This window comes from Eurosta solidaginis, chromosome 4 (assembly GCF_040869045.1).
Source record: "Eurosta solidaginis isolate ZX-2024a chromosome 4, ASM4086904v1, whole genome shotgun sequence".
NCBI classification, from domain to species: domain Eukaryota; kingdom Metazoa; phylum Arthropoda; class Insecta; order Diptera; family Tephritidae; genus Eurosta; species Eurosta solidaginis.
Window position 1 is genome coordinate 66,876,944 of NC_090322.1, and position 24,778 is coordinate 66,901,721.

Genomic DNA, 24,778 nt, shown 5'->3' on the forward strand with positions numbered 1-24,778 from the left:
CAAAGCGGCTGTCTGTAAAGGATTTACATTCTTCCCACTTTCTTTTTTTGAAGTTTATGAAAGTGCGTTTTTCAGTGACGATGAAGTCGGCGGTACGCTCAAGCGAAATAAGTATGGGCAGGTGGTCGGATGCCAATGTTACCATCGGCTGCCAGTTGACGCAGTTTACGAGTTCTGCGCTCACGATTGAGATATCTGGCGAGCTGTGACAGCTTCCTACCATACGTGTGGGGGCGTCTCCGTTTATTGTGCAGAACGTCGTTTCTTCTATTTGATCCGCCAACATCTCACCCCTACTGTCCGCCCGCAAGTTTGAATGCCATAGATCATGATGGGCATTGAAATCACCTAAGATAATGCGATTGTTGCCAGTGAGTAAGGCCCTGATATTAGGGCGGTATCCACTGGGGCAACAGGTGGCAGGAGGGATGTAGATGTTGATGATTTCTAGGTTTGCATCGCCTGACCGGACAGATAGGCCTTGACGTTCTAAGACATTGTCCCTGCGGTCGATGCCAGGATCAAATATATAGTATTGTACAGAGTGGTGTATGATAAACGCGAGACCGCCTCCATTTCCGCTCTCGCGGTCTTTCCTGTGGACGTTATACCCAGAGCAGGTCTGCAATGCAGATCTTGCTGTGAGTTTAGTCTCTTGAATCGCAGCAATGCGGATGTTGTGCCGCTTCATGAAATCGGGGGCAGGGGCTGATGCTCAGCATTGCTACCAACTCTACTACGTAGGTAGTAGTTATGAGTGGTATCAGCTGTTTGAGTTGTTGGCGCCGTGGGGCGCGAGCAGCAGCGGGTACTTGTTGTGGCTTGCTGAGCAGCGGGGCTGCTGGAAGGTAGTGGGGGCGCTAAGGCGTAGACTACGGGACGCCCTTGGGCGTGAACAGCAAGGAGCCACAAAAGATTTATAAAAGTTACGTGGACGTCGGGTTTTGGGATCAAGCCCAGAACAACCTGTCCGATGCAACCATCCCTTGCACGAGACACACTGAACAGAGTATGACCGTCCTAAAAAGATTATTTTCCGGCAGATGCCTTCCCGGAGTAAGAGAATATGGAGCAGTCCTGCTGCAAGGAGCTGCTGGGAGGATGACAATTTGTGAGAGGGGTTGACGTCGAGGAGACCAGAACATCTAGGAAAGTGGCACCGTCCAAGGCAGGAGCTGCATTGGGCGGATGTCGCAAACATATATATTCTGTGCTGACAAACGGTGCAAAAGAGGTAGGGAATAAGAGTCTTGTTTCCCTGACCTACACGATTGCTGACGGAAAAGAGGGGGAAGAAGACGGGGCGTAGTGGGGGCGCTAAGGCGTAGACTACGGGACGCCCTTTGACGTTAACAGCAAGGAGCCACAAAAGATTTATAAAAGTTACGTGGACGTCGGGTCTTGGGATCTAGCCCAGAACAACCTGTCCGATGCAACCATCCCCTACACGAGACACACTGACAAGAGTATGACCGTCCTAAAAAGATTCTTTTCCGGCAGACGCAGCAAAACCATTTCTCAGGACCGGGGTCAAGAGACGGACTGCTAGGGTTACACTGAAATGAGTCCTTGGTCGGGAAAAATCCCGAGTCGCTCCGGTACATAGAACCGACTGCCTTGGGAAGCGGTGAGAAATAGCCCTACATGATGATTTTAAGTCAACGTTGCATTTTTTTAAATCAATTTCGATAAAAATCAGGAAGTGGAAGGGATCTGCATTAAGAGGTGAATTTTTTTTAAATGTGTAAATGCTGCGTTTTGGTGTGCACCTCCCCCCCCACATATGACAATGATTACTTTCAAACGACCATTACATAAAGACAACATGATATACATAATTGCCGCTTTGATAAATGATATTTTACATGCAACTGCTTATATCACCCATATTAATAATTAAAAACTTCCAAAATATCGTTTTATTCAGTTTGACCTTTTTTTCGTTCACATTTGTGAAGTCATAAAAAACTATTCATAGCCTACATCTTTGTCGGTATATATTTCCTCTGGCATTGCAGCAATATCATTATCACACTCCATCATTTCAACATCACGGCATTTAGAAGCCAATAATTCTCTTCGAATTTCAGGCGTAATCTTTGGATTTGACTGCTTCCTGAAAGTGTTAAACATGATTTCCATTTTGAGAGTAATTTGCATTTTGAGAGACTATGAATGAATTAGCAAAAATTACCTTATTAAATTCAGTAATGCTTCTTTTTGTTCTGACGATATATCATTTTTGTAACGTTGTGAAAAAGTTAATAGGCTTTGATGCCACAACACAGGCATTTCACGCTTATCATTTTCAAATCTAAGGACGCAAAGGATTGAAACGTTAATTGGTATATTGTTAATAAATAAATGCTAATATTAAATACATAAGTCAAAAATGTACCTAATGAAATGAAATACTGCTGCATCGATTACGCGGTAAGGTAGAGCATAACGTTTGTCCAGAAAGTAGCGTATAAATATTGAGTTTGCACCAGTATACCCCATTTCGCATATTTTGAGTAAACAAGCAGACGAATGTAATACAGGAATTGAACTACGCGCAATAACGCTACCAAATATTATTGCTTCACGCAAAGAGCAATCACCCGCCTCCAGTAAAGGTAGTATTATTCCTTTCATAAAAGCAGCTGGTTTGAAAAGAGCCTTTTTCAAAGCATTATACAAATGCATATTCAATTTTTTATATTCGCATAGATCATCACGTATTCTGGGTAGTAGGACCAAATTGAAAAATCTCTGCGCCATAGCATGCGAGAGTACGGAACAAAAAATCCTGAAAGATATTTGTTTTTTTTTTTTTAATCTAAACTCGTGTGCTTATCACATATCTAAATAGACCTACTTAATTCTAAACTTTTGAATTTTGAGTTAAACATATCAGTACTGTATGTAGAAAATCTCAACTGTATGTCAGAAAATCGCAACCGAGCCTTAGACGTGCTGAAATATAGACCGAAATGCTGTGTTCCGGTATAATAAACATAAAAATATCAAAGAACTAAGTGAGAAACTAGAAAAGCGATATAAACATATAGGATACGTATCCAGTATTAATAATTTGTAGATATTCTGAAATCTTAAATTCAATTAATTTTATTTTTTCCAATTTGAAATTACAAAGCAAAAGTAATTTGATCAAATTAGAAAATTATTAAAAGAGAATAACAAGTTAAAAACTAACAGGTATCGCTACAGTATTCCCCCGCCAGACTATCAATAAATAAAATGTTTGAAAGTCGAAATGTTTGATTAATTTTCTTGCAGACTTCCAGATTTTTCCATTGTAATGAAAGCAGGCTTTAATCTGTCAATAGAGATATTCAAACTTCGATCTCCAACCAAAATAGTATAGAACTTGGGAAAACGTTTTTTAATTTCAAATGGTCCGTCGTATGGTGGTGTGAGTGATGAACGTATTTTATCCACACGAATAAACACATGCGTCACATCATTTAATTTTCCATTAACAAACGGTTTTGTAGTCGAATGATGAGCTGCGTCTGCAGGTCGGATGGTTTTGATTAGCTGAGTAAATTCCTTAACAAACTCTTCCTGTGGTTTGAAATGACTATCGATAAACATTTCGCCAGGTAATTTAAGTACAGTCCCGTAAACCATTTGTGATGGACTTGATCCGATGTCTGGCTTGAATGTTGATCTTAATCCCAGCAGGACAATCGGTAAATGCTCAGTCCATTTTAACCGATTAAAACACATTAACGACGCTTTCAAAGTTCTATGCCATCGTTCAATAATTCCGTTAGACTGAGGATGGTAAGCGGTAGTACGAAGATGATCAATGCCGAGAATCCGAGAAAGTTCACTAAAAAGATTTGAACTGAACTGTTTTCCTTGATCGGTAGTTAAACGAACCGGTACTCCAAAACGAGAAATCCAACCATCAATTAATGCTTTTGCAACAGTTCTTGCGCTAATATCTGTGATAGGAATTGCTTCAGGCCACCTGGTATAGCGATCAATGATTGTAAGGCAATATTGAAAACCATTTGGTGGTGGCAGTGGACCAATAAGATCGATGTTGATATGTTCAAATCTTTGTGATGGAAGACAATATTTTCCAAACGGTGATGCAGAATGCCTACTAACCTTAGACCGTTGACATTGAATGCAGCCTTTTACGAACCTTGTTATTTCTGATTGCATATGTGGCCATACAAAACGTTGTCGAATAGTGTTGAAAGTGGATCTGGCGCTGGTATGTGCAATATTGTGAAATTTCAATATAACCTTCTCCCTGAACGACTTCGGAACAAAAGGCCGCGCGGACTGTATCGAAAAATCGCATACAATTGGTTTTGAACAATTTGGCAGCTGAATAGATTTAAGTTTTAGAGAAGTGGTAGAGGAGTTAAGAAAATTCTGTAATTCTGGACAATTTCGCTGAGCATCTGCCATATGTTCTAAATTAATAACGTCGCGATCTGATTTTAAAGACTCGATGCGAGATAACGTATCCGCAGTTATATTTTCTTCGCCTGGTACATATACGATACGAGTAGAAAACTGTCCAATGAAATCGAGATGCCTAATTTGACGTGGAGAAGAAGAACCATGTTTTTTAGTGAAAGCAAATGAAAGGGGCTTATGATCAGTCCATATTTCAAAATCTCTGCCTTCCAATGCAAACCGAAAGTACTTAATACCCAGATAAATGGCAAGCAGTTCGCGGTCATAAGTGCTATATTTTTTTTGGGCATTCGAAAGTTTCTTGGAGAAAAAACCAAGAGGCTGAGTTAGCCCAGCATTAATCTGATGTAGAACAGCCCCGACAGCTGTTTCACTTGCATCTGTGCATAAAACAATTTCCGCATTCAACTTCGGATGTGCTAAAAGCGTTGCATTAATTAGTGCCTGTTTGCACGCATCAAAGTTTTGAAGAGTTTTCGAGTCCCATTTAATTGGAGTCTTGTCCTTTTTTTGTTACCCTTTATTAAATCAATAAGAGGTTGTTGATGTTCAATAGCGCGAGGAATAAATCTTCTATAAAAGTTTATCATATTTAAAAATCTTTTTAGCTCCATAGCAACTGTAGGAAGTGGATAATTTTTGATTACATCAATTTTTTTTGGACAGGGACGAATCCCTTCCGATGAGATGAGATGCCCTAAAAAAATTAGTTCACTTCTTCCAAACTCACACTTAGATGGATTAAGTGTTAACTGAAATTTTTGAAGTCGTTCAAAAACTTGTTGAAGATGGTTGATATGTTCGGAACGTGATTCAGATGCGATGCAGATATCATCATGATATGAAAATGTGAAGTCTAAATCTCTCAAAACTTCGTTCATAAATCGCTGGAAAGTTTGAGCAGCATTACAGAGACCGAATGTCATATGCGTAAACTCAAAAAGACCAAACGGAGTAATTATCGCTGTCTTCGGAATATCTTGTTCACGGATGGGTATTTGATTATATGCCCTATTCAAATCTATTTTGCTAAAAATAGACTTACCGTACATTATGTTGCTAAAATCCTGGATATGGGGAAGTGGATACTTATCTGGAACAGTTTGTGCATTAAGTGCACGGTAGTCTCCGCAAGGACGCCATGTACCATTAGATTTACGAACCATATGCAAGGGTGATGCATAAGGACTTTTTGATGGTCTGCAAATGCCAACCTTCGTGAGAAAGGCAAATTCTTCCTTTGCCGCTTTGAGCTTTTCATCCGTGAGTCTTCGAGGTTTGGCGGTTACAGGTGCTCCGCGAGTTTCAATCACATGCGTTGTTGAAAACTCAACTGGTAGCGCAGCAATCTTATTGAGTTGAGTAATATCAGGAAATTTCGATAAAAGAACGGAATACCTGCACGATGAATCAAATGATTTTATTGATATTGTTCCAATGCCACAAGCATGAAGACATCTTGTTTTTAATTTGGTGCGATTGTCAATCAAAAGAGAATTTTTGACATCAATTAGTAAACCAAAATAATTGAGAAAGTCTGCACCAATGATGTTGTGATTGGTTTGTGCGATGACAAATTTCCACTGGAAAGACCGTCCCAAACCCAAGTCAATTGATAAATGAGCGGTTCCAAAAGTAGAAATAGCTGTGTTATTCGCTGCGTAAAGTTGAGATGAGAATGTTTTTGAATGTGAGATCTGAAACGAAGATGCACTGACTACGGAAACGTCTGCTCCAGTATCAATTAAAAACTTTCGTTCCGAGGATCGATCTTTAACGAAGAGGCGAATAGATGAAGTGAGATGATTATTGTTGTTGACTAAATGTTGTGTTTTTTCATCCTTGGCGATGTTTGAAGAATACATCGCCAACCTATTCAGTTTTTTGAGCTGAAAGAGCACGGTGCTTTGCATTGTGTTGCACTTTCCCCGAATTTGTTGTGGTACCAGCAAACTTTAGATTCAGTTTAGAAAATGATTTTGATTGTCGTCGAGCGTTAGGCTGAGCTTGATCGCTGTTGAACATCTTTTCCAAACGAGTTAACGAATTTTCAATTTTTGCCATGCGTTCGGATAAGGATCTGCTGTTGTCTCGAATGGCACTAACGTTCGAAGAGGAAGATTGAAAATGGATTTCAGTTATTTCATTCTTCTTAATGTTATCATTGATTTCGTCGGCTACAAGAGCAAGATCTTCAATGGACATCATTGGACTGCTCTTAGCAACGCCAGCGATGACCGCACGCGCAGCAGTTGGCAGACGCTGCATCCAAAAATCCTTGATTAATTGTTGGTCTCTTGTTACGTTTGTACGTTGCAGCTGGGTTAGCATGTGGCTGGGTTTGTTATCTCCGAGCTGAATACCTGATACCAATTGCTCTAAACGTGCGACGGACGATGAAGAAAACTTGGCTAAAATTGTATCTTTAAGCGTCCTAAATTTTTCGTTTGTAGGAGGATTTGTAATCACATCATATGCTTGATCATATAACCGCTCATCCAAATTGATGATTGTCACGTGAAACTTTTCATCATCTTGTTGTGATGATGGCAAAGAATTGATTCCTTGAAGGATAAAAAATTATTCTAAGCGACGAAACCATGATTCCACGTTATTGAGTTCAAAGCCTTGTAATTTTGGAACGAGAACACGAGTTGCGAATCCGTTTGCTTGATGTGAATCTGCATTCACAACGTTGCTTGCATCAGAAAATTCCTCTTCTTGATCTGCATTCTGATCTCTTGGAGCGTTCAGTGCTCGTGCAACGCTGCGGGTCATTGGAGGAGATGTGAACATCGCGTTGAACAAAGGAAAACGGAGATGAAATAATTAAAAGTTGATGACAATTCTCTTAAGGATCTTTGAATTGCCGAGGAAAGTTGTGTAGCTGGAAAAAGCGTTCGGGGTCACCAATTTATAGGATACGTATCCAGTATTAATAATTTGTAGATATTCTGAAATCTTAAATTCAATTAATTTTATTTTTTCCAATTTGAAATTACAAAGCAAAAGTAATTTGATCAAATTAGAAAATTATTAAAAGAGAATAACAAGTTAAAAACTAACAGGTATCGCTACAAACAAAACCATGTAAGTATTTTCTTCTAACCTTGCAAGTTGTTACAAGGAAGAATTTATCCAGCATGCCTCTGCGTAGGTAACTGAGATTATGTATTTCAGAAAAGCTTAAAATATGGCAATTCCCTGAGTCTAGGAAGCGTAGTAGGCGTAGAAAATATTCCACGTTTTCTAGACTAAATAAGCAATACCCAGAGAATGCCCTCCTTTACTTGTGTCATCTTTCGATCCGATCATGAATTTAGCACAAGTAGAAAACTTTTGACAGTAAAACGGGAAACATTCTACATTGTCTATGGTTTCTAGACGGATATAATTGATAATTTTTCTTAAAACGACTTAAATTTTTCTGAGAAACATTTGCCCTTCTCCGATTTCATTTGACTCGTTTCTGAAATAAAAGGCCGGTATTACGTTTTACGATCAGTGACTTAGAACCATTTTCGCCCAATAGCTACGCAACTCAAGGTTAGGTTAAGTTGAACTCTCCGTTCAATAAAGACCTCACACAGACTTAATGTGTCCGTAGTGCTACCAGGATCTGATGACGACGAAACGGAAGAACCCCAATCAGGTACCAGGCCTAATGTTATAGAATAACTCCGTCCTCTTGGAAAATACTATCAGACCAATTCTAAATTTTCTCGCGGATTTTTTTATTCCCGCGGAAAAATTCCTCCAATTCTTTTCTCCTAGGGAGAAGAATAATTGTGGAATAGGATTTTCGAATTTTCGAAGTCAGCTGTTTTGTCAATTGAAATTTCGTTGCGCATTTCTTATTTTGTTTAAAAAATTTTAAAGCTTAATTATTGTTGCCAATTTGTTTGAAATTAAGAAATAAGGTATAAACAACGCACATTATTGCATTTCATGTGTTATTCACTGACATGAGTAATGAATTGGTGCCACAGCAACATCAACAGAGGAGCATAAGAAGACCGGCGGGATAACACAAATCAGCCGGAGTTGCCTGCATTCATTCTGCAAAGCAATTTTCTGGCGGCCAAGTCGAGTTGAGTTCGCCATATGCCAAAATTTATTTAAGCCTTCTTAAAAAATCCTTGCGCAATTTCTGGATGGTTGCATCAAATATGCGAAGAGCTCTTCCGTTGCTTATGATATACTTTTCGACTTAAAATAAAGAATATTGTGGTTGTTGTTGTTGTTGTATTAACAGTGAGAATATTGTGGTAGAATGTAAATACATATTTCAGCACAAATTTGTACAAATAAGTGTTCTTTCTTAAAATAACCAAATTCTTTCAATTATTTTGATGCATTCCCTTTAATTTAACTAGTAAAAAACTCCTATGAAATGGCAGAGAAATCTCCCTCTCCCTCACATTCATAATACCTACTTTTCTGCCATAACCGGTTTCCGCTTTTTCGAACATTGTTCAGAATAGGAGGAAAGGGAGAAGTGAAAAAATTCACAAGGAATTTTTATTTAGAATACGAGGAATGAGAGAAGGGAAAAAACTCGCACGGAATTTTCGTTTAGAATTGGGCTGTATAAGTTTTCTAGGACTCAGCTTAATTTCTGCCTCAAGATCTGGCAACTCTGTCGCCTCTAATAAATGGAGCCTTGACCAGCCGAGCGCCGGACACGAACACAGAACGTTCTCGACCGTATCTTCCTGCAGGTCGTACTTCCTACACCTGCTGTTACTGACGAGGCCTAACTTTATAAGTATGTGAGCCAGAAGGCAGCTGTTGTTGCGACCGATCACAAATTGTAATCAATATAATATCCTCTAACGGGGTGTATCATAGAGAAGGGGTTGTTAGAGGCGTTGGTTCCACATTGCAATTGGAGAAATGGTTGGTGTCATATGGGGACACATTGCAAGCTGGACATACATTTTGTATGTCGGGGTTGATTCTGGATAGGTAAGCGTTTCACCTGTTACAGTACCTAGATCGAAGTTGGGCTAGAGAGCGTTTCCCTAGGCAGAGTGCGTTCCTCTTCTGCGAGTTCTGGGTATTTTTCTTTAAAACTAGATTCGCCGGGTAAGTCATGGCATAGACGTCCGACGCATGTTTGTGGATATCACTGAGGGCCTGTTTGATGTTCTGGAAACATAAGAACACATCTCGTAGCGGTTCTGAGGGCAGTGTTTTGGCAGGCCTGTATTTTCTTCCTGTGAGTAACCTTTAGGCTTGGCGACCATATCGGGGACGCGTAAAATGCAATCAGCCGGCCATTTACTTTGTAATTGGTAATGAGCGTTTCTTTGTCTTTACCCCAAGTGCTGCCGGCAAGAGATTTCAGGATTTTATTACGGGATTCAAGGGTTGTGTAGCACAACCCTCTCAAGGGGTTACAGCTTTTCCAACCCAATTGTCAACCTCACCTACCCGCGGCGAATCCTGTTTCATTAACGGACGAGGCTCTGGCGACCCCAAGCTCCTCATGGAACTAGGGGGTGAGGAGCCAGGGATGGCCTGAAGGTTTAATGTGGTCATATAAATCGTTCCCGAGATGGTCGGGCTAGTACCTTAATGGTGCTTTGTTAGCGGATCTATATCCGGCAAAAGGACCATCAACATCGATAACACTCCCCAAAGCCTCCGGGGAGTGTTTTTATTGTTAATATAACAACAACAACAACAACAACAACAACAGGATTTTATTGCGGCTCCGGATTTTAGGTGTAATTGCGGTTGCATGCTCACCAAAATGTAGATCCTGATCAAACGACACACCCAACATTTTTGTGTGGTTCGTCGTGGATATTTAATATGGTCGTCATTTGCCGTGTCCATGTTGTAAATAAGGTCGCCGATGAGTTGGTCGGTGAGAATGTCAGGTTTCGGAGGCTAACAAACTGGGGAGATCAGGGAGCTAGCGGTTTATTTTATTACAAACCTCATCGATGTGTGGGCCTGTTGTTGTTGTTGTTATTGTTGTAGCGATAAGTTTGCTCCCCGAAGGCTTTGGGTTATCGATGTGATGGTCCTTTGCCGGATACAGATCCGATACGCTCCGGTAACACAGCACCATTAAGGTGCTATCCCGACCATTTCGGGAACGATTTATATGGCCACATTACACCTTCAGGCCATGCCTCCCTCCCCACCCCCAAGTTCCCTGAGGAGCTTGGGGTCGCCAGAGCCTCGTCTGTTAGTGAAACAGGATTCGCCGCGGATAGGTGAGGTTGACAATTGGGTTTGTAGAAGCTATATATTGCGCTGGCAACCTGAAGGGTTGCGCTACACAGCCCCTTGAATCTGGTATTTTAGTCACCTCTTACGACAGGCCTACCTACCACGGGTATATTCTGACCTATGTTAATGTGGTTTGGCGCGGTGGTAGTGCTATGTAGTGAAGTGGGGAAGCAGAATGGCTTCAAGTGTATTGGCTACTGGCGATAGGTGAGATATCGGACGATAAGATTCTCCTATGTTAGCTGGTTCCCCAGGCTTTAACAGCGGAATCGCCCTGGCCATTTTCCATTTTTCGGTGATGACGAAGGTGGAAAGTGACGGGTTGAAGACATGCGCTAGATAAAGAAATCCCTCTTTACCTAGTTTTTTAAGCATCGGCATGGCTATGTCGTCTGGACCTAGATGGTTTATAATGAACGATGGCATCATCAGCCTCTTTGGCGGAGGTGATAATTGGGATAGCGCTGTATTTATGCTTGTGTGCGCGTCTGTTGGCCCGCCGTCTAACTTCCTGCGGCCTCCGCTGGAAAATTTTGCCGGATTTCCGGGATTCTTCCGGCGGGAATGAAACGAGCCGCAGCGGATTCAATGACCTTGCGGAAAGCATGCTCCCCTCGGGATAGGAGTGCAGCAAAACGATTGTCAGTATAAATTTTGTAATTATCCCACTTTCATTTCTTAAAATTTATGCAAGTGTGTTTTTCAATGGTGATGAAATCGGCAGATCGCTCGAGCGAAAGGAGTATGGGTAGGTGGTCGGATGCCAATGTTACCATCGGTTGACAGTTGACGCAGACGGGGGCAGGGGCTGATGCCCAGCATTGCTACCGACTCTACTACGAAGATAGTAGTTATGAGTGGTAGCAGCTGTTTGAGTTGTTGGCGCCGCGGGGCGCGAGCAGCAGCGGGTACTAGTTGTGGCTTGCTGAGCAGCTGGGCTGCTGGAAGGTAGTGGTGGGGCGCTAAGGCGTAGACTACGAGGCGCCCTTGGACGTGAACAGCAAGGAGCCACAAAAGATTTATAAAAGTTACGTGGACGTCGCATTTTGGGATCAAGCCCAGAGCAACCTGTCCGATGCAACCATCCCTTGCAAGAGACACACTGAACAGAGTATGACCGTCCTAAAAAGATTCTTTTCCGGCAGATGCAGCAAAACCATTTCTCAGGACCGGGTCAGGAGACGGACCCGGATTGGATTCGATACCTTCCCGGAGCAAGAGAATATGGAGTAGTCCCGCTGCAAGGAGCTGCTGGGAGGATGACAATTTGTGGGAGGGACGCAACAAATTAAATGGGGTTACACTGAAATGACAGTCCTTGTTCGGGAAAAATCCCGAGTCGCTCCGGTACATAGAACCAACTGCCTTGGGAAGCGTTGGACTCCTGTTAGAGGATATTTATGAAAATTTTTGAGTAGTCGCTCTTATTAGAAGGGTGAAGCACTGCTATAGCAACAACAACACGAGTCACATTGGCCAAATTTGTTTATATACTGTTACTTGTCCAGAATCAACCCCGACATACATACGTATGTCCCGCATGCGTGTTCCCTATGACACCAATCATCTCTTCAATTGTAAATTAAAACCTGCGCCTCTAACGCTAACTTCCCTATGGTCCAGGCCTGTTGAAACTGCTAGTTTCCTTGGACCATTTGTGAGTAGACGCATCCGCTTAATGGGCGAAGCACTGCTAACACAACAACATAATAAGTTATGCATTTTATTCTATGTGTCATTAGTTTACAGGTCATTAATCCGATCCACCATTTCAGAGCTATTGTAGTTCAAAAAATTAGTTTCACGGATCGTAGCGGCACAACATCCGCATTGCTGCGATTCAAGAGACTAAACTCACGGCAAGATCTGCATTGCAGACCTGCTCTGGGTATAATGTCCACAGAAAAGATCGCGAGAGCGGAAATGGAGGCGGCCTCGCGTTTATCATACACCACTCTGTGCAATATTATATATTTGATCCTGGCATCGACCCCTGGGACAATGTCTTAGAACGTCAAGGCCTATCTGTCCGGTCAGGCGATGCAAACCTAGAAATCATCAACATCTACATCCCTCCTGCCACCTGTTGCCCCAGTGGATACCGCCCTAATATCAGAGCCTTACTCACTGGCAGCAATCGCATTATCTTAGGCGTTTTCAATGCCCATCACGATCTATGGCATTCAAATTTGCGGGTGGACAGTAGGGGTGATATGTTGGCGGATCAAATAGAAGAAACGACGTTCTGCACAATAAACGGAGACGCCCCCACACGTATGGTAGGAAGCTGTCACAGTTCGCCAGATATCTCAATCGTGAGCGCAGAACTCGTAAATTGCGTCAACTGGCAGCCGATGGTAACATTGGCATCCGACCACCTGCCTATACTTATTTCGCTCGAGCGTACCGCCGACTTCAACGTCGCCGAAAAACGCACTTTCATAAACTTCAAAAAAGGAAAGTGGGAAGAATATAAATCTTATACAGGCAACCTCTTTGCTGCACTCCCTATCCCGACTGAAGCCCGCCAAGGGGAGCGTGCCTTCAAGGTCATTGATCCGCCTCGGCACGTTTCATTCCCGCCGGAAGAATTTCCGAAATCCGAACCCACTTCCCGGCGGAGGCCGCAAACTTAGCGAGAGAACGTGACCTTATAAGACAGCTTGATCCAGGCGACCCGCAAATAAGGGATATAAACCAACGCATCAGATTGCTTGTGGACGAACACAAGCGGGCGAAATGGGAGCAGCACCTAAGAGGTTGTAACCTCTCTACCGGTGTGGGTAAACTTTGGTCCACCGTAAAGTCCCTATCGAATTCGACTAAGCACAAAGACAAAGTTTCCATCGCCTTTGGCGACAAAGTGCAATCGGATGCGAAAAAATGCGCGAGCGCTTTCTGCCGACAATATATAATGCATTCTACGGTCGACAAAGATAGGCGGAGGGCCAACAGACACGCACATAAACACAAATTTAGCGCGTCACCAATCACCATCACCGCTGAAGAGGTTGAGGACGCCATTGGTCGCGCTAAACCATCCAAAGCAGTGGGCCCAGACGGCATAGCGATGCCGATACCTAAAAGCCTAGGGAAAGAGGGTTTCAAATATTTAGCGCATGTCTTCAACCTGTCTCTTTCCACCTTTGTCATACCCGAGAAATGGAAAATGGCCAAGGTGGTCCCGCTACTAAAGCCTGGTAAACCAGCTAACATAGGAGAGTCGTATCGTCGGATATCTCTCCTATCGCCAGTAGCAAAGACGCTTGAAGCCATTTTGCTCCCTTATTTCCAAGCAAATTTGCAGCTAGCCTCTCATCAGCATGGCTTCAGAAAACTCCATAGCACTACCACCGCGCTAAATGCCATTAGCACCCAGATAAATTCGGGTTTAAATCAAAACCCCCACCATAGAACAGTACTGGTAGCGCTAGACCTATCAAAAGCTTTTGATACGGTCAACCATGGCTCGTTACTGCAAGACCTGGAAGGGTCTACCCTTCCCCCATGTCTTAAAAGGTGGACCGCAAATTATCTGGGTGGTCGGCAGGCATCGGTGCAATTTAGAAACGAGACATCAAAACCAAGGAGAATTAAACAAGGGGCGCCACAGGGTGGTGTCCTATCCCCACTTTTGTTTAATTTCTACATATCTAAGCTACCTTCACCAGCGGAAGGAGTCACAATCGTTTCCTACGCCGATGACTGCACAATAATGGCCACAGGCCCAGGCCCACAGATCGATGAGCTATGCGATAAAATAAACAGCTACCTCCCTGATCTCTCCGGTTTTTTCGCCTCGCGAAACCTGGCATTATCACCGACTAAATCTTCCGCGACCTTATTTACAACATGGACGTCCCAAATGTCGACCATTTTGAACATCCACGTCGATGGCACTACGCTACCGACTGTCCTACACCCCAAAATCTTGGGTGTGACGTTTGATCAGGATCTACATTTTGGTGAGCACGCAGCCGCAATTTTTCCGAGAATTCAGAGCCGTAACAAAATCCTCAAATCCCTCGTTGGCAGTACCTGGGGAAAAGATAAAGAAACGCTCATGACTACATACAAAGCAATTAGCCAGCCGATTACGTGCTACGCGTCACCCATATGGTCGCCAAGCCTAAAAATTGCCCACTGGAAGAAGCTACAGGCCTGCTAAAATACTGCTCTCAGAATTGCCACGGGCTGTCTTCTTATGTCCCAGAACACCATCTGCATAAAGAGGCGAGAATATTCCCCATCAGAGAGAGAAATGAGATGCTGACCAAACAGTTCCTGTTGAATACCCAGAAACCTGAGCATCCCAACAGACATCTGATTGATGAACCAGCACCGCCTAGGGGCTTAAGGACTAATCTTCGAAAGCATTTTGAGGAAATACGGCACCTGAGAACCCAGCCGTATGAAGCGAAAAAACACAAGCAGGTCCTTGGTGAACTCCACAAACAGGCGTCGGACCTTTATGCCGGGAATTGCCCGGTGAATCCAGTACTCAAAGAAAAGTATCCAAAACTCGCGGAAGAGGAACGCATACTCCCCAGGGAAACGCGTGTCACTCTTGCTCAACTTCGTTCTGGATACTGTAACAGGTTAAACTCTTACCTATCCAGAATCAACCTCGACAAACAAAATGTATGCCCCGCTTGCAAAGTGTCCCCACATGACACTAACCATCTCTTTAATTGTAATGTGGAACCAACGCCTCTAACACCCCTTTCCCTATGGTCCACCCCTGTTGAAACAGTAAGTTTCCTTGGACTCCCGTTAGAGGATATTGATGACAATTTGTGATCGGTCGCGGCTGTTAGGTGGGGCGAAGCACTGCTACAACAACAACAACAACAACAACGGATCGTAAAAAGTATTAGGTCCCAGGTTTACGATATAAATTTCCGCTTTTTTAAACCACACTGGAAAATATTTCTTTAAAAGAGCTCCAATACTAAAATGTTTAAATATATAACTCACCGAGTCCCTTGGAACATTGCAGCAGCACTCCAATTATGCGGTTCTGTTATGAAAAGTATTTGTTCCCAATTTCGCAGTCTGGGAATAATCTTAAAAGCTTTGGGAACTTTCCCACTTCTGTAACGTTTCATTACATCTCGAACTCCTTCATACATTTCTCGGACCCTGCAATATTATCAAGCGAGATATATATATATATGTATTAGACCTGGCGTTATTTTTTTTTTTTTTTTTTGGAATTTTGAGTACGGGGATTGGTCAAATATGCGATTCGATGTAATAATTCATGTGGTAAATTTTTAACTCAATCAGAGTGTGCCAACCTGTGCCATAATGAGGTCAAAGGTCAAAATATAGAAAAACACTTGGTTTTTTTTACTGTTATCTGTTTATTTATTAAAGAAAAAATAAAATGACGCAATTTTTCCACAATTTGCATTTCAATCATTAATATATGTCTCAAGAATATTACAAAAGCGAAGTTTTAGTATATGAAGGGAACTTTTGCCTGTAGTTCTCGACAATATGAAGCAAGTATTGTTTATCTTCTTCGCTATGAGTTAAAGACCGGTTAAAATCTGTTATTAGTTTTACTTTTCTCTCAGCAGAATCATTAACAGCAGTGACGTTTTTGAGGATTTGAACACCTTTTAAATATTCTGCATTTTCGCACCAGTTTGAGGGATCTAAGTTGAAAAATTTTACGTCTATTTCCAATCGTGAAAAGATATTTCTAGTTCTTTGCGTTACAAAACAACTTAAATCTTTACTTATGAATGCTTTCATTTCTTCAATGCTGGCATTTACATTTTTATGCAGATAAACGCCATTGTCGTCATTGCTTTCAAACTCTTTTTCTAATGCTAGTGCTTCAACCCTTTCTTTTCACATTTAAGTCCACATTAGAATCGAAAAAGGCGAGACCAACGGCTTCCTCGGACAGATACCATAAGTGGTTTTTCATTTTATCTAATAAGGCTAGAGATATTTTTGGGTCGTAATAACCGGCAATGTTTTTTACCAGCTGCAAATCCAAATTTGGTGCTTCGACTGCATCAGTAGTTCGAAACCAATACGGAATATAAAGACGCACCATGAAAATACACACATTGCGGAATCCATTCAAATGGCTGGAAGACATTTTAAATTGTTTTTGCAAAGCAAACATTTTTAAGGCATATATCGCTTTTGACATAAACCTGGCATGTGACGTCGCGCCAGGCGCACGAAAGAAAAAGTTCGGGATGCTGCCACCTAAGAAAATAAACATGAGTTGCAATAGCTCTTTGTAATCATGGCGAATGTGGTCTTTTGCTATATTTTTGATGCAAAATTCTTTATTGGCTTCACATTCCTCTGCATTTATAGCACGTCGCACTTCTTCATCCATGATTCCAATTGAAAGATCTTTTAAATTGAAAGTGTTCCATTCCCGCGAAAAACGTTCAAATATGGAAACTTCCGGGCCACAAGATTTTCCAAAATATATTTCAAATACAGCTCGTAGTATGATTTCTGCAATATGATGCCTGCATGGCAACCACAACAAGCGACGTTTCAATTTTTGTTCCAGCAACATTCCAGCACCGTTACGTTTACCAGTGTTTGTAGCTGTCGTGTCAAAGCATACCATTTCCACCGAATTTATCATATTCATTTTTTCTAAGTAATTATATATGGACTGGGCGATTGCTTCACCAGTTCCACATTCAATAATTGGAATGGAAATTAATTTTTCTATATTATCTGCCGTTAAAACAATAGCTAGGCGTTCTACTTTTTCCTTTCCAGTCATTGCAGGAAGTAGTTTACCGTCCCAGTGTAACACAAATGTATCAGGGATCTGAAAAATTTTCGCTCTGAGAAGTATTCATAACAAATCCAAAATAAACTTTTATACCTTGAAATTCTCAATAATTTCTGTACCATGACGCCGACGATATTCCTTGCGCTGTTTTCTCAAACTTGTACAATTAATAACCAGATCTTCAATATTGTGACCCAAAGCTTTAGCTGTTGCAATAATAAAATGAATTGCGAGTGGGGTTGACATATTGCCAGCATCATCCATGCAAGCAAGCATTCTATCATCTATGAAGCTTTTTTTACCACGTTTTTTTTCAGCTCGTTGGTGTTTGATACGATCATCAACTGCTCTACAGATTTTTCAGACTCACATTCACTTTCATCACTTACATCATAGTCTACACTCAACTCTAAAAAAAATTAGTTGAAAGAGAAACTTACATATTATTTGTTTCAGCAGAATTAACTAAATACCTTGAGTGCTTTCCAATCTTTGATACTTTGCTCTGCGTCGATTTTCTTCTTCTAACCTTTGCGCCTTCCGTTTTTCTTTATTTGCGAGACATTGATCTATAGAAATCATGCTCCCAACACGACCTGGCTCTCTTTGTTTAATTAAAAAGTCTCGGTCCTCAGGAATAGCTATCATTTCTAAAGCATCAGCATGTGCAATATCGAATAAATTGTTCAAATTATCATTGAAATCATTTTCCTTTTTACGAGAACTAGGAAACGAAGATGTACAAAATTTCTGTACTGTTCTCCACTCATCATATAATTTCACCAATTTATCGTCACATGTTTTTTTGTTTAACGTTGGAACACGCGCTCTTTCCCAAAAAGGCAATATTTCCTTCGAAGCCAATTTAGCACTTTCCTTAATTGTTTTCTTTTCACACCGCACATAGTAAAAAAAACATTTCAGCACTTGTAGTTTTGACGGTAACTTGCTTCCAAGTATATTTTTTTCACATTTTCCTATCAAATATACGTTTGAGTCAGCAGATCTAAGTGTAACAAAATTATTTACAGCCATCACGATATTGCAGTATAACTTTTACTATTTTTAATTATTTTAATAAAGACCCTTTCTTAACCACAGTCAATTTCGCAATGACAAAATATTAAAAGCTCTATTTGCACGTCTCAGTCTGTCTAATTATCAACATTGGCGTATGTGAACCGTAATGTATGAATTTACCGTTAGGCGGGCCACTGACTACATTATCTGCGCAAATTCGAGTAATTTGTTGTTGTGAACTCAGTGAACGCAATTCCACTCAATTCCAACAACAGTCTTGTGCAGATAAATTGTGTAGTCAGTGGCCCGCCTTAGTTCAATGGAATTTTTACTAATTTACTCTTTTTTAATATTTATAAATTTTCTTATCATTATTGGACATATAGAAAAAATTAGTGTGCAAAATATTGAGGAAAAATGAGGTCATTACATTCTATATATAATAAATAAACAGATAACAGTAGAAAAAACAAGTGTTTTTCTATATTTTGACCTTTGACCTCATTATGGCACAGGTTGGCACACTCTGATCGAGTTAAAAATTTACCACATGAATTATTACATCGAATCGCATATTTGACCAATCCCCGTACTCAAAATTCCAAAAAAAAAAATCTAATATAAGCTGCGCCAGGTCTAATATATATATATATATGTACACTAAATATGAAACGGGTTGGATTTCCATTAGCGAACCACGTTTGCTTTCATACAAAACAATGACTATTTTGAATTGAATATTACTTTGGTTATTGAAAGGATCCTTAACATTAATTATGGATAGCGTAGCCCGAAAACTTAGGCAATACACAAGGTTGTTGAAGCGATAAAGATACTCCCCTAAGGCCTTGGGGAATATTATCGACGTTGATGGTCGTTTGCCAGATATAGATCCGGTACGTTCCGGTAACAAGCAGCATTAAGGTACAAGCCCGACCATCTCGGGATCGATTTAATATGACCACATGAAACCAGGGATGCACCTTAACGTAAAGCTAATCGTTTATCAAAAAATTTCCACCGTTTCCGTTGAAACACTTCGAAATATTATCGATAAAGAAATTATCAAGATAAATTGTATCTCGTTTTTAACCGAAACGAAAAGCTTTCGTTAACGTTAAAAACGTTAACAAAAACGTGATACTTTATGTTTGAATTGTGCTGGCAATGCTATAGCCATGGTGAAGCCGTAAGGTGGTAACAGCGAGCGGACATACACACACAAACTCCATGTAATTTGTTTGTGTAATTCGTTGGTTGTAATGTCAAAAATACTCTGAGAAATGGTCGTACTGTCAAAATTCATTAGAAAAGTTGCAATCAGCTTGGCTAATGCTTTCAGCTTTAATGACTCCGCCATCAATCAGCTTTGCCAGCATAGTTTGAAATTAATAATCAACATAAACAATTTTATTTCGTTTTGATATGGCAGAAAACGAAACAAAATCATTTCGTTAATTTGACGTTCTTAACGTTATTAAACGAAACGAAATGACTTTGTTTCGTTTATTAACGTTAATTATCGTAACGAAATGATATCGGTTCGTTGGTTAAGCATGCCTGCATGAAACCTTCCAGGACATCACACTCCCCACTCCTTGGTTCCACTTGAGGTCGCCAAAGCCTCGGCTGTTTTAAAGATACAAGTTGAAGTTGAAAATTGAATCATTTGGCTATTTTAGAGGCCTCTTACGACAGGCATACCTGCCGCGGGTATATTCTAAGCCCCCTCTTGTTGTTGTAGCAATGCCCCTCACCCGCTGGAATTACACAGGCCTCCTCTTCGCCGTATGTGCTATGCTTTAGTCAAATTTTATATTGGTAGCCATGGAAACAACTCAAATACTGAAATTTTACATGGATACGGCACTCTTGTGAATTCCACAAATGTGTCCCAAACTATTATTATTATTATTATTATTTATTTCTATATTATAATTAAAATTACAAGCTAGCAGTATTGCAAGAGCAATGGCTGTTAAGGCCTTCCGCTCGTAACGTTTAACAATGTCAGTTAAATGTTTGCTTTGAAATTATTATGTAGGTAAGTTAAATTTTATTGACCATTAGTTTTTTTTTTTTTTTTTAATCTCATAGTAGAGGCGAGTCGATTTCAGGAAAGATATGAATTTGGAAATATTTTCTGCATTTGGGGTAGATAGCAGTGTTAAAGTTGGCAACTCTGTTCGTGTGAAGTATTGTTTTAAAGTGAGCGCGCAAATAATTAAAAAAATGTATCATTTCTGTCGATAATTTAAGATAAACTTTCAAAAGTATCAAAATCTCTAGCAACTCCCAAAGTGTGGAGCACGGAGTGCAGCTGAAACTCATCATTTGTAGTGAATTTAATGAGAATCACAAGTATATTTGTCATAATACAATAACAACAGTGGTACAACAAAAAAAGTTTAATATAATATAGCTACCAACAACTGAAAATCTCCCGCCAATTTCTGTGCTGTAAGCTTTCAGTAATTTAACATTCGCATTCGCGCCATCTATCGGTTGATAGTCTAAAATTAAATTATACCACCTACGCCTGTGCTGACACCTGGTTCCAACTCATCTATTTTTCGGAGTATTTTATTGGAACACCATGTCTCAAAATTCTGGAAAACGTCGTGGCGAGACTTGGGCAATGAAGCTGAAATAATTAAAAAGGCTCCTCGTCTAAGCGATTCATCTCCTATCCTCATCCGTACAATCGACCAACGACTGATAAAGTACAATGACTCGTTGTCCAATAAAATAATGGAAGCAGAAAAGCGTATGATGGAGTTTACATGCAGAAAACTGGAAGATAAATTTGAAGGCCTGAAGAAGGAGTTAAACGAGTTAAGTGGTAGAATTAATCGTATGGAGGGTATGGAGGGTATGTTTGAGAGGATTGGGCACCTCGAAAATGAAATAGCCACACTAAAACAGAGAGTATGTATGCAGGAAAACTTTATATCTAAGCAAGAACTCCAAATTGCTGCATGCGACGTCCGAGTTCATGGGATTCCCTTCGAGGAAGGGGAAAACTTACAAAAGATTTTCCACCACCTCTGCTTCACGCTAAAACACGCTGTTGAAAACGATTGCGAGCTTCAGGCGCCACAACAACACCAAAGGGCAGCGGCTCGTGCATGTGGGAATAAATTCCAATGAGCCTATCTTTGTTAATGCATCGCTGACCAAAAACAACTATGAGATCTTCAAGGCTGCGATTCATCTAAAGAAGAGGAAAAAGGTTTCATCGGTCTTCACAATGCGGGGTATGGTGCATATAAAGCGAAAAATCAGCGACCGACCCGAAGCAGTCCCCAGCCTGAGTTTTCTCGACAGTCTCGACCCGGAAAACAATACTTCCTTTCGTGAAGACGACACGCTGGTTGCGAACAACGCCCTGGAGGGCCACCAAAGGCTTAACTAACAGCCTCCTGCTAATAAATATTTCTCTTTGCTCTCTTCTAATCTACTCCTTCCCTGTCTTTTTCTCCACCTACAACATCACAAAATCTTTAATTATGTTGTTCAGTGTAAATCATTCACTTAATTTTTTTTATAATGTTGGTCTCCGATAGTGAGTCCCCGAGTTCCAAAGACTGTCTATCTACTTTGTTGCGCATAGTCAGAAAAAAAGCCAACGGTCTGAAATTTGTTCATATTGTAACGAATTTGCTGCAAATCATCTTATTTGCCCTTTTGCTAGGTTCGTATCGCTAAACTGTTGAATAAATAACTCCAATATTGAATAATGGAAAAATGGCCTTTATTAAAATACTTCACAATAACACTCAAACTGTGCAACGAATAGCTTAATAACCAAACTGATAGCTTAAATGAAACTGACTTTCAAAATAATACTGCTGTTGCTCGCTAGATATCGTCTTAATCGTAACTGCTTCACAACTCAAATCAAACTGAATTCCAGCGCCTCTACATCTGCTGCCTTTTATACTCTCTGTTCGCATCTTCTAGTTGCTTCCAGAATCTACTAGTCCATCAGCTCTCAAACTTCTCAGTGTAACTACAATTGTATAATTTGTATAGCTTCTCTCACACCCCATGCGCTTGTATGTGTGAGCGACACTTCCACAATTATAATTGCCTACATTTAGGAGCATCTCAATAAGATGTCTGCATGTGTTTGGGCATCTCATCTCCGCTGCGTGTATGTACATATGTGTAGACATAATGATTGAATTAATGATGTGAATCACGTCACTGCTTAGCATCGGCTTAGAGATAGCAGCACCCCTTAGTTTTGCCAATATTAATGCGCAAAGCCTTTATAAAAAGCTTGACGAGTTGAGGTTTCTGTCAGAAGGCTCCGATATTGATGTCATTTGTGTTTCAGAAACATGGTTTTCTTCGTTTCATAAAAATGATATGGTGAAGATAAATGGATACCTTTTTTTCAGAGTTGATAGAAGTGGTCGTCCAGGTGATCCTGTGGAATATGTGTTTGTTCATATGTTTTCTTAGAATAATAGTAGGCTTCTTATCGGCTGTGTATACAGACCGAATAGACTAGTAGATTTTTCCGCGTTTATTGAATTTCTTCAATTGTTACTATTAGACTATGACAATATTGTCATCGCTGGAGATTTTAATAGTAACCTACTGGTGGATGCCACTTTAAAACAAAGCATGGAATCTCTGGGACTTTTTCCCACAAACTGTGCTATACCAACGCATTTCACAAATACTAACTCTTCTCTATTAGATTTATTTTTTGTTAATGATCTTCATAAAATGATTCACTACGCGCAACTATCCGCCTCCTGCTTCTCAAAACACGACCTGATATTCCTAAACTACAACTTCCAAACATCATATAGGCCAAGTTCGTTCGCGTATCGCGATTACAGAAGTATAGATTATTATTCTCTTGCTGAGTCCGTTGAGTCGTTTGAATGGAGCTTGATTCGTACGTTAACATCGGCTGATGACCAGACAAAGTTTCTGCAGGATAACATAAATAAGTTATTCGATGATCACGTTCCACTAAAAATAAAAACACCTAAATACAAGAATAGCCCTTGGTTCAATGCTACATTAAAACACCTTATCCACCTTCGTAACCAAGCCTACTCACGGTGGAAAAGGTACAAAACAGTCGAAGCGCATAGCTGCTTTAAAACAGCTCGGCTTACTGCAAGCAAAGCCATAAGGCTGGCTAAGGCAAATTATTTTAAGTATAAGTTTAGTTCTGCTTTGAAAAAAAAAAAAAGTGAAACAATATCAAACAAATAGGAATTGGTAAGCCCAAAAGTGACCTCTCTCATCCCCCTGATGTCGACATCAACGAAATAAATAATACTTTTGTAAGACTACCAAACTCAGCCGACAATGTGTGTATTGATAACTACTCCGTGCGTGTTAATGTTGACACTAGCCCTTTCGAGTTTGTTTGTGTCGATAATTGTGATGTTGTCCAAGCCATACTTTCTGTGAAGTCTAACGCAAGGAAAGACCATATTTTTAGAACGGTTGGAAAAGTGTTTGGAATTCTTCGTACACTATGGTTAACACAGTATTTCACGCCTTTGCACATAAGACTACTTCTGGCTAAAGCGTACTTAATACCTACGCTACTCCATGGTTGTGTGATTTACTCAAACTGTGACTATCTGTGCAAGAACAAACTAAATGTTGTTTACAACAACATTGCTAGATATGTTTATGGGTTGAAAAGACTTGACCACGTATCACAACATGCTGAAAGGTTGCTAAACATTTCTTTCGAAAATCTTTTAATAGTCAAAACACTGTCCTTCCTCCATAAATTGATACACACGATATACACGAATCGTAAGCTTATTTTTCTGCAATCATCAAGATCGGTGCTTCTTCTTAAGCACATTAGATACCGCACGCTAACCGCTGAGCGCCAATTCTTTGTTACTGCAATACGTCTTTGGAACTACCTACCTACAAGTCTTCGACTCTTAAGTAATGCTCTGCACTTCAAAAAAGAGCTAACATCATTTTTTAATGACTCTTAAACTGTATCTCAAATTGTTGTTGTTAAAATGTTCATTTCTAAGTCCTTTTCCTTTCTCTGTGTCTTCTTCCTTTATTTGTTAAATACTATTCGATCTATAACCAGCCAAAGGTTATCATCACTACTGCTGTCTTTTAATATTTATTAATTACTTTTCTTTAGTTTTAAGATTTACATTTACATACAAAAATATTTCACTATTATCTGTTATATTTAATTTAATTTGATTAATCTAATTTATTATTATTATAAATGTTCAATTTTTATATCTCATGCTATTCATACTAGCA

General features: G+C 40.3%; 1 protein-coding gene across 2 annotated transcripts in view; it reads right to left on the reverse strand.

Moving 5' to 3' along the window:
* Window positions 1-1,914: 1,914 nt before the first annotated feature.
* bys (Bystin) overlaps window positions 1,915-24,778 on the reverse strand; it is a 34,003-nt gene continuing 11,139 nt past the window's right edge. The window contains exons 4-7 of one of the 2 annotated variants that reach the window (XM_067781951.1): window positions 15,670-15,834; window positions 2,399-2,791; window positions 2,195-2,314; window positions 1,915-2,116 (exon numbers count right to left, since the gene is read on the reverse strand). In XM_067781951.1, the coding sequence (XP_067638052.1) occupies window positions 1,969-2,116; window positions 2,195-2,314; window positions 2,399-2,791; window positions 15,670-15,834 (826 nt within the window). In that variant the 3' untranslated portion in view covers window positions 1,915-1,968. The remainder of the gene's footprint in view (window positions 2,117-2,194; window positions 2,315-2,398; window positions 2,792-15,669; window positions 15,835-24,778) is intronic. The other variant, XM_067781952.1, reaches the window with a different exon arrangement.